Below are 14,270 nucleotides of genomic sequence, written 5' to 3'. Positions count from 1 at the left end.
CTTGACAGTTGCCTGAATTCAAAGAAATCAAGAATGGAAGAGAAAATGGATCTTGTACTACATGTGGAGCATCAAACTCCATGGATAGGAGGAGGATGAAGAGAGATTCTGAAATTATTCTTTGGTGGGATGTGTGCGTTGTTGGCCAGGCCAATGATTATTGCCCATCTTTAGTTTCCCTTAAGAAGGGGGTGGGGAGCTGCCTTCTTGAACCACTACAGTCCTTAGGGTTTACAGAATTGTTGATAATACATTTTAGTCAGGAGACAGAGAGATAGCAAAGGTTTGAGGGTCAATGGTGTGCTGTCAGTAATGAGTGCTTCTTGATTTGCAGGGCATTAATTACCCAAGATGCGATCTGCACATCAATCTGCAATCAAAATGCAAAAACATTATGAGGCTTCAGAGCTCGATGAAAATCCTAAGGGTATGTTCTCCACAGTTGACAAGCTGCTGTCCAGGCTGCAGACCATGAGCAAGGAAGCCAAGCCTTGCCAAGAGGAAACTTTGTCACTTCTGTTCTCCTCTCAGTCCTAAATGTATTGACTTTGGCTGGGACATGGTTTTCCTGCTTTATAATTGCCTCTCCTCTCCCAGACCTGGTCACAGTCCTTTTAGGTGTGGGCATCTACTTAGTAGACTGTCCCCCACTCATACCTGACTACTGACCAGGAGCAGACATATTTGCATTTTCTTTCTACCATGATCAGTTGGTTTGAGTAAAGCATATTCATTTGTGTACAACTTGGTCCTCATATACCTGCAGAACCTTTTCATTTCACGCTTTTCTGCAAACCATGATACTAAGTTGGGGTAAGGCACTGCTGGTGGAGTTCGGTTGCATGAAGATGTGGCTACTTTAAAAATGTTTCTCCAGATTCGGATTCACTGAGATATCATTTACTTGGGTTATGGCAAGTAGTTTTGATGGGATGTGGAATAGTTGGTGAACTGATCTGTTAAATGTTTACTTGGCTGTGATTGAGTGGGAATTGTTCTTTTAGGGTTTGGTGATATTGGGTCAGGCAGCATCTGAGGAGCAGGAGAATCGATGTTCCAGGCATAAGCCCTTCATCAGGAAGCATTATGCCCAAAACATCGATTCACTGCTCCTCAGCTGCTGCCTGACCTGCTGTGCTTTTCCAGCACCACACTCTTGACTCTGATCTTCAGCATCTGCAGTCCTCACTTTCTCCTACTTTGGTGATTTTGGGGTTGGGTTCTGCTATAATATGGCTATATTGGTTTGTGCTTCTGTTTGGATTTGCTTTGGCTGGGATTCTACTCTTTTGGGATTTGGCTCTGTTGGAAATAGCCTGATGATATTTTAATCTGCTGGGTGTTGGCATTGTTGGGATTTGGCCGTATTGTGATTCAGATTTGTTGGGATTCAGCTGAGTTGGGATTCGATCCTGTTGGGATTTGGATATTGAGGTTTGAATCTGTTGGGATTGGGTTTTGTTAGAATTTGGATCTGTTGGGATGTAACTCATGTATCTTGCTTCGTTTATAAATCATTATGAATCTGTGCTTACTGCTTCTTGATCCTTCTGCAAGTAAACCCAGCTTTTCCCTGTTTATTCTGTCCAGAGAGCGCATAAGTTTGAATGTCTTGATGATATCTCCTCGCAATCTTCTAATCTCCAATTAACACCTGCAAACTATCTGATTTTCTGAAATTCCCATCCCTGAAACCATCCTTGTGAATCTTTTCTGCACTTTCACATCCCTCTTAAAGTGTAGTGCCCAGAACTGGACATAATGCTTCAGTTGAGGACAAACAAGGGATTGAGAATGATTCACCCTAGCTTCCTTGCTCTTGGCTTTTCTGAGATTTGAAAACATTAGGGGAAAGTTGCATCCTCAGAGGTGCAATCTTTTAGATGAGATGTTTAACTGAGTTCCAGCCAACCATCTCACATGAGCATAAAAAAACCCTTTGTCACTGTCTTGAAGAAAAAAAATAGAGTTCTGTCAGGTGTCACAAGCAAAACATTTTCCTCAGTAAATATTGTGTACAGTTCTGGAATCCACATGATGGGTGGTGTGTAATAATACTGGAGTGGGTGCAGAGGAGATTTATCAGGATGTTGTCTGGGTTTGGTAGTTTAAGTTATGAAGAGAGATTGGACAGAGCAGAGGAGATTGAGAGGGGACATGATTGAGGTATATAAAAATAAGAAGACTGTAAGATAAGAATCTTTTCCCCTTTGAGGGATCACTGACCAAGGGGCACAGATTTAAGGAAAAAGGAGCAAAAGGTTTTGAGGAAATATGAGGAAAAACTCAGAGGGTGGTGGGAATCTGTAACTCATTGCCTGTAAGGAATATGCAGAAACCCTCAGAATGTTGAAGAAGTATTTAGATGTCCACTTGTGATGCCCAGGCATACAAGGCTATGGCCTGGGTGTTGCAAAATCATTGAATCACAGAACTCCTACAGTGTGAAAGCAGGCTGTTTGGCCCACTGAGTCCACAATGACCCTCTGAAGAGCATTCTACACAGACTCAGCCCCCTACCGTATCCCTGTGTTCTCCATGGGTAATCCACCCAGCCTGTATATCCCTGGACACAACAGGGCAACTTAGCATGGCCAATCCACCTACACATCTTTGGGGAAGAAACTGCAGCGCCCAGAGGACACAGGTACAATGTGCAAACTCCACACAGACAGTTGCCTGAGGGTAGAATCAAACCAAGGGCCCTGCTGCTATGAGGCAGCTGTGCAAACCACTGAGCCACTGTGCAATTATTAGTTGGCTGCTTTTGACTGGCACAGATGTAATGAGTTGAGGGGCCTTTTTCTATGCTGGTGACCTCTATGACTCTGTGACTATAATACCACTGTTAAAAAATCATATTGCTGACTGTGGGATCTTGCTGTGCATACAGTGGATGTCCATATTGCAACAGTAACTCCACTTCACAATTACTCATTGTCTATAAAGCACATTAAGGCTGTGAAAGGTGCAATATTAATGCAGTTCTTTCCTTCTCAGAATACAATGATCAACACGAGCAGCAAGCATAGCCAGATCTCACCACAACAGCTCGCAATGACCCTGAGAGCAGGAGAGGAGAAGAGGATAAAATTCAATGTCTTTCAGCCGCTGGAAACTCCAGTCGATCTTTATTTCCTCATGGACTTTTCCAACTCAATGGAGGATGATTTGGACAACCTGAAGAAACTGGGCCTCAAGCTGGGTGAGCACCAGAGTGTTTTTCAGTGCTCCACCATTATAGCAGCCCCGATATCGCAAAGCTTCACATTCTGGGGATTGTCACCTTGTTGTTAGTTATCTGAGGGAGCTAACGAACTATCTTCATTAGAGATGGAGGGTTCTTTCCAGCATGGATTGGTATCTTATCGGTGTTATTTGTCAGCTTAGCATTTATCCACTTACCTCAGAAGCAGAGGGTTGTGAGTTCAAAACCTATTCCAGCGTGGAAGTCCTGAGGCTGTGTTGTATTGTCAGAGGAGTCTTCTGATCTGGGACCCTGTATGCCCTCTCCTCTGGATGTAAAGCTTCTATTGTTTTGAGTAATTTCAGGAGAATTCATCCTAATATGATTAGATTAAATTCCCTACAGTGTGGAAACAGGCCCTTCGGCCCAATAAGTCCACACCGACCCTCTGCAGAGTAACTCACCTGGACCCATTCCCCATATTTACCCCTGACTAATGCACCTAATGCTATGGGCAATTGAACACAGCCAATTCATCTGGACTTTGGATTTTGGTCTTTGGACTGTGGGTGGAAACCGGAGCACCTGGAGGAAACCCACACAGACACAGGGAGAATGTGCAAACGCCACATAGTCACCTGAGGCAGGAATCAAATGCAGGTCCCAGGTTTGTGAGGCAGCAGTGCTAACCACTGAGCCACCGTGCCACCCCTAGCCAACATACTGGCCAATATTTACCCTTTAAACACTGTGACTAAAGTATAAAATATCTGTTGGCTTTTACATTGCTGTTTGTGAGAACAGTTGACAGATGCATTTCCTACATTACTACACTTCAAATGTGGTTCACTTATCCTGAGGTCATGGCAGATCCTGTACAGATGGAGCTTTTGTACTTGAATGTCCCTAATTCTCATTAATTGTATTTGACAGCTGATGTGGTGCGGAACATGTCAAATGACTACACCATCGGCTTTGGGAAGTTTGTTGACAAAGTAACTGTTCCACAGACAGATATGAGACCTTCAAGGTAAGAACAGGAAGATAGGTTATGTGTCAGACAGAGTGTTTGTCTGTGTGTGTGTGTGTGTGTGTGTGTATGTGTGTGGTGTTTGACAGTATGTGAGTGTGTGTGTGTGTGTGTGTGTGTGTGTGTGTGTGTGTTTGACAATGTATATTTAAGCCCAAATTTTCGTTTCTCCTGCTCCTCGGATGCTGCCTGACCTGATGTGCATTTTCAGCACCACCTTCTCATCTCTGATCGCCAGCATCTGCAGTCCTCACGTTCTCCTCCACCATCCTGTCTGATGAGTCAGGAACTGGAGAATGGCATCAACATCAACATAGCAAAGGGTGCAGGATTCTCCACACGATTAACATTTAGTTAGTACACTATGGGAAAAGAACAGGGCAGTGAGAGTAATAGGATCATTTTTCTCAAAGGCCTGAACAGCCTTCCTGTGTCCTGTACCTTCCTAAAGAGCCGGCCTTTACAGAGGTTTTGGAAGAAGGGATGTTGGCATTCGGAGTATATTACAACATCTGAGTTAATGTTTCAAAAGAGTCTAAGATTGAGCGGGTCGGGAAAGATAAAGGAAACGAGGGTGGGAAAAATTGGGTTGGAGATTAGACTGAGGGAGAGACTGAAGGGGATGAGACAGAGGTGGGTAAGAGGCTAGAGTAAGGAACAGCTTTGGAATCTGAGTCGACAGAAACAGGACAAGATCTACACCAAGGTAAACAAAGCTTGGAATGAAAATGTATTAAATGGGAATTATTGAGTGAAAATAAAGTACCATGGCAGGTGGCTGTCTGTAAAGGTTCTGGATCAGTGGTGCTGGAAGAGCACAGCAGTTCAGGCAGCATCCAACAAGCAGCGAAATCGACGTTTCAAGCAAAAGCCCTTCATCGGAAGGGCTTTTGCCTGAAACATCGATTTCGCTGCTCGTTGGATGCTGGCTGAACTGCTGTGCTCTTCCAGCACCACTGATCCAGAATCTGGTTTCCAGCATCTGCAGTCATTGTTTTTACCTTGTCTGTAAAGGTTGCTCATTTATTAAAGATAGGCAGCAGCAAAAGCCATTAATACTAGGTGTGACTGCAGCAACATATAATCGAAAGATAAAGAAACTTTACTGTCTCTGTTCTTCAGAAGATCACACCCAAACATTTCCAGTGATATCTAAGAACAAATAGATTTATTATTGTTTCCAAAGTACAATAGAGCATGAGGCCAAAGCCAGGCAGGGTGAACACGGATGAATGGTGTTATTGTTCCATTGGCGAGCTATAAAGACAATGGCTCACAGATCCTTGGGATACAGAGAATACATTCTTTGAGCAAACGCGCCCAGTCTCCTTTCATGCTGATGAGGGGCTGGAATTAATCAGCTATCTGTACATTTATCATTGAAAGCCTTTCAGTAATTGCCTATTTCCGTGGGCTGTCTTACTCAATCTTTCTTCATATGCTTCCCTACCTTTCATCTGTCTGTTTAAGTTCATTTTTCTCTCTTTGTTCCTCCCTTTTGCAATCCTCCAGCTTCACTCTCCAATGTTGTATTTCTAACTATTTCTCTGAGATCCTTTGTTTCCATCATTCTGTTGTTCAGTTACTCTCGGTCTCCCTTTATTTCAGTGCCTCCAACACTCTTTCTCTCACTCCATCTTGCTGTCATTGCCTTCCCCTCACACTCTCCCCTTATGTTATCCTATATGAGCACAATTTCTGCAAGGGCAGTGTTATACACATGTAACTGCTGTGCCTGTATCTGAGGCTCAACTAAAACCATCATTAGAGGACCAACCATCGTGGGAGTGAACTGCAGGTTTGATTCATTGAGATGGGTGTTGTATAATAGTGTAAGGGCCCAAAGAGTTAAACCGAGAGGTGTTTTAAGCATTACCTACAATAATGATATCATACAGACCTGTGGAGATCAGTGTAGCAGCCTGACGGAGTAAGATCCTTATTCTCTGTAAGAATATTTTACTGATCAGTATCACTAATAAACACATAGAGGTGGGAATTGTTCATACAGCATGATGAGCAGTGGTGAGGATTCTATATACAGCATGGTGAGCAATGGTGAGGATTCTTTATACAGCATGGTGAGCAGTGGTGAGGATTGTTTATACAGCATAGTGTGCAGTGGTGAGGATTGTTTATTCAGTATGGTGAGCAGTGGTGAGGATTGTTTATACAGCATGGTGAGCAGTGGTGAGGATTGTTTATATAGCATGGTGAGCAGTGGTGAGGATTGTTTATACAGCATGGTGAGCAGTGGTGAGGATTGTTTATATAATAATAGGAGCCTGTGTCTTCCTTTCTGTAGTTTGTTCTTGTATTCACCTTCTGTCTTTGGTTTGCTTTTGACTCAGTCACTTACATTCCAAGATATTAGACACTGTCTGATAATTGGGGACGTACATTGTTCAATCAGTCGTTAGGTTTGATAAAATAATCGACTTGGTGACATTTTCGCCCAATCTACAATGAAGTGGACTTAAATGCTTTGAGATGACTGAGCATTTGTGTAGGCACAGGATTCAGAAAGAGTGGCTGTGTCAGATTATTGGCGATAAGAATAGCAAGACAGGGCTTGTTGGTTTCTCTTGAGAGAATGTTCAGGGGAGATTTCATACTTTGAAGGATTCTGAGTGATCAAGATGATAGTGTTCTATTGCAGAACATTCAATAAGCAGTCGGCAGAGATTCAGCAAGATTAGTAAAATATCTGAGGCTTTGGGGTGAGAGATAATTATTTTGACTTTGAGTTGTTCTAATTGGATTGCACTGCCTAGTAGGATGGTAGAAGGCAATTCAACAGGAGATTCCAGAAGAGATTGAGGTATGACTGACAGGATATCTCTACAAAAGAATAGACACAGCTACAAAGAACAGTTTGACCTTGCTGCATCATTCTGTAATTGAGATGAGAGAGGTTATCCCCACCAATTTGGCATGTTCACAGAGTAATAGTGTCATACAGATGTACAGCACGGAAATAGACCCTTCGGTCCAACTCATCCATGCCGATCAGATATCCCAACCCAATCTAGTCCCACCTGCCAGTGCCTGGCCCATATCCCTCCAAACCCTTCCTATTCATCTCCCCATCCAGATGCCTTTTAAATTTTGTAATTGTATTAGCCTCCACCAGTTCATCTGGCAGCTCATTGCATACGCACATCACTCTCTGTGTGAAAAAGCTGCCCCTTAGGTCTCCCTTGTATCGTTCCCCTCTCACCCTAAACCTATGCCCGCTTGTTTTGGACTCCCCCACCCCAGGGAAAAGACTTTGTCTATTTATGCTATCCATGCCCCTCATAATTTAATAAACCTCTATAAAGATCTCCCCTCAGTCTACGATGCTCCAGGGAAAACAATTCCAGCCTGTTCAACTTATCCCTATTGCGCAAATTGTCCAACCCTGGCAACGTTCTTGTAAATTTTTCCTGGACCCTTTCAAGTTTCACAACATTCTTCCAATAGAGACTGCTGCAAGAGTATTCCTTCCATCAGCACCTCGTTTATCTGTTATCATCTTTGGGATGGTTATATAGTGTCCTCCATCATGAAGATTGACGCAAAACTATTGCTTTAAATTATCCCCATTACACTGCTCCCCATTATTAATTCCCCAGCTGCTTTCTCCAAGTGTCCCACATTTACTTCACATTTTTTTCTTAATTACTTGAGAACCTTTTGCTGTTTGTCTTTTCATATTTCTTGTTAACTTGCTTTTGTAATTAACTTTCTCCATTTTTTTTTAGTCATCCACTTCTGGTTCCTTAAAATTGTTCCCAGTCATCTGGCCTACAACTACTTTGTTTTTACCATGTGATGCCATAGACCCTGACTGGACTGTCCTTGACTATCTTGGTTAGCTGCAGGTGGTTCATGCTTATCATCAAATCCTTCTTTTTGACCAGAATATATTTTTGCTAAGCATTATGAAGTACCTGCATAAATTTCTGCCACTGCTCATCTACTGACTTGTCCTTTAATCTATATTTCCAACCTGCTTTAGACATTTTTCCTCCCACCTCAATTGCCCTTAAGGGAGGATATTGCTTTGACATCAGTTACTTTCCCACAAGTTGAATGTTAAATTCTATCATTTTGTGATCACTACCCTCCAAGATCTTAAATTTTACCTTGTTACACATTAACAGATCTACATAGGTGTTCCAGGCAGGCTTTCCAACACAGTTCTATGAAACAATCCCTGATGCACTCCAGAAATTCAGCTTTCACATTACCTTTGTCTGTTTGTCAACTCAATACGCAAGTAACAAATCACATTACAACTGCAGTACCTTGCTTACACAACTCCATTATTTACTGACTTATCCATCGTTGTATAGTAAGACAATTCTTCAGTGGCCTATAACTTATTGCTATTCCTCCCCATGACTTGTTGCTATTCCTTAGTTCTACCCAAATTTATTTAACATCACAATCTATTGCACCTACGTCACTATTCATCACCACACTGATACCTTCCTTTATTAACACTACCCCACCTCATTATGCTCTTTGCCTATCCTTCTGAAAAGTTAAGTGACATTGAATATTAAGTTCCCACTCGTAGTCATACTGAAGCTATGTCTCTTTAACACCAATCAAGTCATGCTCATTTATTCTACATGTGCCTTCAACTCCTCTATCTTGTCAGAAATGCTGTTTACATTCAGACAAAAGAGCCATAAGCTCAAGATATCTCCCCTTTGCAGAATTCTTCCTCCTCATTGGGAAGAGTCAACCAAGGTTAACCTAGGCATTCAAGAGTAGTAGCAAATTGAAGGAAAAACAATAAGCAATGTGGCAATGATTAGTAGTAAGCTAGAGAACTGGTAAACTTTGTTTTTTCAAAGATCAAAGAAAATAAACTTTGAGAGTAAACTGAGTAATACTCAGTGGTCCCTGCTCAGGCCCACCCCGACTCACACGGACTGCTTCAATTCTTATGGGTTTTTTTTAAAATGGTTTATCATTACCACTTAGTCTGGTTTTAATTTGAGCTGAACTCTTCTGCATATACTTTTAATCCCTTCCTGTCATCCTGATCATCATTCACTCTTCACTATCCTGCAGCCTTGAACTAATTTCTTTTTGATTCTATAAATTTACCTTCACCTCTACACCCCTACACCGCTCCATGACTAAGTCTACAGCTCTAGTTACGTGATTCACCAGGGCATTGGTCCCAACTGGTTCAAATGAAGTCCAGTCTTTCCACTGTACTAATACCTGTGCCTCTGAGTTATAAACCCCTTTCTCCCAGCAGTATCTCTGAGCCATACTTTTGCTCTCTAATCTTATTTACTTTAAGCACATGGTTCAAGGAGGAATTTAGGGATCACCACCTATATGGCTCTGCTTTATCATTTTGCCCTGAATTGTTTGTAATCATTCCAGAGAATTTCTTTTTAAGGCATAGAAATGGAGTACTAAACATTTTACAAACTATCCTTACAACTTAAACCTCATGAATCCCAGGATTTACGTGATGATTCTGTGCAAGAGTATAGTCACCAAGGCACACAGTGCTTATAGCTGAAAATGTGTTGCTGGAAAAGCACTGCAGGTCAGGCAGCATCCAAGGAGAAGGAGAATCGAAGGGCTCATGCCCGAGACATCAATTCTCCTTCTCCCTGGATGCTGCCTGACCTGCTGCGCTTTTCCAGCAACACATTTTCAGCTCTGATCTCCAGCATCTTCAGTCCTCACTTTCTCCATACAGTGCTTATAATTGAACACAGTACACCATCATGAGAAATGAACAAGATTCATTAAAACCGTAGTATTTCCTCACCTTGAAATAAAAAAGGGCAGCAGTCCCTGAAACAGAATATATGTTAGGTAGCTTGAACCTAAGTAACAGCATGAACCTATTAAATACACCACACTTATCAGATGCTGAAGATCTGAAATAGAAACAGAAATTGCTGGAGAAACTCAGCAGGTCTGGCAGTATCTGTGGGGAAAAAGCAGAGTTAACATTGAGTCTGGTAACTCTTCATCAGAATTTACGGATAGGGGTGAAAACCTGTTTGATCTGAAGTCCTCTTCAAATCTCTGCTGGAAAGCTGCCCAGGTCTCTCTCACAGGATTGTGGAATATGTTAAAGTCACCATCGTCACACCCTTCCTGGTTTTTCATCTGTTCCAGGCTCCAAGAACCCTGGCCCAACAGCGATCCTCCATTCTCCTTCAAGAATGTTATTCCATTGACATCAGATGCTAATAATTTCACCAATGAGCTGAAGAAAGAGAGAATTTCGGGAAACGTGGATGCTCCTGAAGGTGGATTTGATGCCATTCTGCAGGTTGCTGTTTGTCAGGTGAGTTCACTTGCTCTCGGATCCATTTTGTTTTGGTTTAGTTATCAAGTTAATGTAGATTAGATTCCCTACAGTGTGGAAACAGGCCCTTCGCCCTAACCAGTCCACACTGACCCTCCGAAGAGTAACCCACCCAGACCCATTTCCCTCTGACTAATGCACCTAACACTATGGCAATTTAGCCTGGCTAATTCACCTGACCTGCACATCTTTGACTGTGGGAGGAAACCGGAGCACCCAGAGGAAACCCACGCAGACACAGACAGTCACCCGAGGCTGGAATCAAACCTGGTACCCTGGTGCTGTGAGGTAGCAGTGCTAACCACTGAGCCACTGTGCCGCCCCAAAATGTGAGTCAAAATTTGGCCATTCACCCTAATGAGTCCATGCCAGATCTTTGCCAGTTCAGTCAAACCCATCCCACCCCTCAATCCACTAACTTCAACAAATTTATTTTTCAAGTGCCCATCTAATTTCCTTGTCTCCATTTCTAGCCCAAATCACCAGGTGGACCTCCTTTCAATTAAATAGTTTAACTCTGGTCAGTTGGGAGATAGATTTAACCATATTAAATGAGATCATTGGGGATAAAGGGAAAATGTTCTTATTTCTCATAGGCATTGTTTTAGTAGGTTGGATAAGTCTTACATAAATGGAGCTGGCCATTTCTAGTCAATGATGTGCAGGTTGACATAGGGAAAGGTGGAGACATAATTTTGAGAACCTCTTGTCATCTGCTGTGCAGGTTTTTGTTGTAACTAATCAATGAAATAATTATCCTAGGAGGGATTCAAATTATCTTGAATTTCCTGAAATATGACCCATTTTAGGTAATTTTCATAAAAATATAATTTGAAGTCAGTACTGACCCCAGTGACAGATATGTCACCACCAGTACTGTGCCCCAGTATTATACAATGACAGATCCGTCACCACCAGTACTGTACCCCAGTGTTATATAGTGACAGGCCTGTCCCCGCCAGTACTGTACCCCAGGGTTATACAGTGACAGATCCGACCCCACCAGTACTGAAACCCAGTGTTATACAGTGACAGATCTGTCTCCACTAGTACTGTAGCCCAGGGTGAAACAGGATCAGATCCGTCCCCACCAGTACTGTACCCCAGGGTTATACAGTGACAGATTTGTCTCCACTAGTAATGTTGCCCAGGGTAATACAGTGACAGGCCTGTCCCCACCAGTACTGTACCCCAGGGTTACACAGTGACAGATCTGCCTCCACTAGTACTGTAGCCCAGGCTTATACAGTGAAAATCTGTCCACACCAGTACTGTACCCCAGCGTTATACAGTGACAGATCTGTCTCCACCAGTACTGTACCCCAGTGTTATACAGTGACAGCCCTAAATCCACCACTACTGTACCCCAGTGTTATACAGTGACAGACCTGTCCCCACCAGTATTGTACCCCAGTGTTATACAGTGACAGCCCTATCCCCACCGCTATTGTATCCCAGGGGTTATACAGTGACAGACATGTCCCTACCAGTACTGTACCCCAGTGTTATACAGTGACCGACCTGTCCCCACAATACTGTACCCCAGCGTTATACAGCGACAGACCTATCTCCACTAGTACTGTACCCCAATGTTATATAGTGACAGACCTGTCCCACCTGCACTGTACCCCAGTGTTATACAGTGACAGACGTGTCCCCAACACTACTGTACCCCAGTGTTATATAGTGGCAGGCCTGTCCCCACCAGTACTGTACCCCAGTGCTATACAGTGACAGACCTGTGCCCAGCAGTACTGTACCCCAGTATTATACAGCAACAGACTTGTCTCCATTAGTACTGTACCCCAGTGTATATAGTGACAGACACGTCCCACCTGTACTGTACCTCAGTGTTATTCAATGCCAGATCCATCTCCACCAGTACCATACCCCCAGTGTAATACAGTGACAGACCTGTCTCCACAAGTACTGTATCCCAGCGTTATACAGTGACGGGCCTGACACCAGCAGTAATGTAGCCCAGTGTAATACAGTGACAGACCTGTCTCCACAAGTACTGTACCCCAGCGTTATACAGTGACGGGCCTGACCCCAGCAGTACTGTAGCCCAGTGTTATACAGTGACAGACCTGCCCCACCAGTACTGTACCCCAGTGTTATACAGTGACAGACCTGTCCCAAGCAGTACTGTACCCCAGTGTTATACAGTGACAGACCTGTCACCACCAATACTGTACGCCAGTGTTGTACAGTGACAGACCTGTCCCCACCCATACTGTACCCTAGTGTTATACAGTGACAGGCCTGTCCCCACCAGTACTGTACCCCAGTGTTATACAGTGACAGGCCTGTCCCCACCAGTACTGTATCCCAGTGATGTACAGTGACAGACCTGTCCCCACCAGTACTGTACCCCAGTGTTACACAGTGACAGACCTATTCCTGCCAGGATACGCAGCTCCAGCATTATTGCCAAATCCATTCAATCTGTGGCTGTAGTGATGGTATTAAACTATTGACATGGTCAATTAGATTTCCTGATGTTCTGCACCAGTATTGATCTATGAGTATCCGGACATCTAACTGCTGGATGTAAGGTTATTCTTTCATTTGCTTTCACTTCATTAAACTGGAGACATTCCTCTGTAAGTTGCACAGGAGTTCACTTTGAGGGTCCATGGCTTTGGAAGCTTGACCTCACTTAACCCAAGAGAGGTGCCCAGTACAGGACAGAGTCATTAAGTCAAACAGCATAGAAACAAGATCTTCAGCCCATCAAGTAAATGCTGACCAACAAACACTAAACTACACTCATCCCATTTACCTGCCCTTGGTCCATAGTCTGCTAGCCTTGGCATTTTAAATGCTCATCCAGAATGTATGTTTTATTAATGTTCAATCTTCACAGTCTAGAGAAGACCGCACTCCTGAATCAGTCTATGCATATTGTACCATAGGGCTATAGTGCATTATAGGGGGTAGTTAGCTCAGTTGGCTGGTCAACTGGTTTGCAATGCAGAGTAACACTAAAAGTGTGTGTTTAATTTCTGCACTGGCTAAAGTCACCATAAAGGATTCTTCTTCTTAATCTCTCTCCTCCCAAGGGTAAAACATCACCAGTTACCTCCCTTGCTCTTTCCCTCTCTTGAATGAGAGCGTATCCTTGTAGTTCTCTGGGATGTTGATAACTTTACTTCATTCTGAGGTTTCCCTGTGAAATGCTGGAATCAATGTCCTGGTCTAATGTTAAAACACTGAGTTTTGGTCACAGTGAATATACCATGAAGTTCTGATAGTTTTTTTTATTTGATGGCCTGTTGCCCTGAGGTTGCATTATTGAATACTCTGCCCTGCATCACTCAATTCTCCTAGTAATGATACACCTTTCTATTTGACTCTTCCTTTCCTAAACACTGTCTACTATTCTTTGCAGAATCAAATTGGCTGGAGGAATCAGAGTACCCACATATTGGTTTTCTCCACTGAATCTGCCTTTCATTATGAAGCTGATGGCTCCAATGTTCTCTCTGGGATTCTGAAACGAAATGATGAACACTGCCACTTGGACTCAAAAGGGTCCTACACTTGGCATACATTGCAAGATTATCCATCGATCCCAACTCTGGTTCGTCACCTTACGGAGCAAAGCATCATCCCAATCTTTGCAGTTACTAACCACTCTTATTCTTATTATCAGGTAAGATGTTTAGCATGAAAAAAACAGAGATCACTTTGTTTTAATGCTGTCTACA

General features: G+C 43.0%; 1 protein-coding gene across 3 annotated transcripts in view; it reads left to right on the top strand.

Annotated features, from left to right (window-relative positions):
* Positions 1–14,270, top strand: part of itgb4 (integrin, beta 4) — a 133,297-nt gene that overhangs the window by 15,070 nt on the left and 103,957 nt on the right. For all 3 annotated transcript variants that reach the window (XM_060844379.1, XM_060844380.1, XM_060844381.1), the window contains exons 4-8: positions 335–427; positions 3,001–3,205; positions 4,121–4,217; positions 10,365–10,536; positions 13,952–14,215. In XM_060844379.1, the coding sequence (XP_060700362.1) occupies positions 335–427; positions 3,001–3,205; positions 4,121–4,217; positions 10,365–10,536; positions 13,952–14,215 (831 nt within the window). The remainder of the gene's footprint in view (positions 1–334; positions 428–3,000; positions 3,206–4,120; positions 4,218–10,364; positions 10,537–13,951; positions 14,216–14,270) is intronic.

This window comes from Hemiscyllium ocellatum, chromosome 25, assembly GCF_020745735.1.
Source record: "Hemiscyllium ocellatum isolate sHemOce1 chromosome 25, sHemOce1.pat.X.cur, whole genome shotgun sequence".
Taxonomy (NCBI): Eukaryota; Metazoa; Chordata; class Chondrichthyes; order Orectolobiformes; family Hemiscylliidae; genus Hemiscyllium; species Hemiscyllium ocellatum.
Note: the sequence above shows the minus strand (reverse complement) of the source record. Positions and strands in the feature narration are given on the sequence as shown.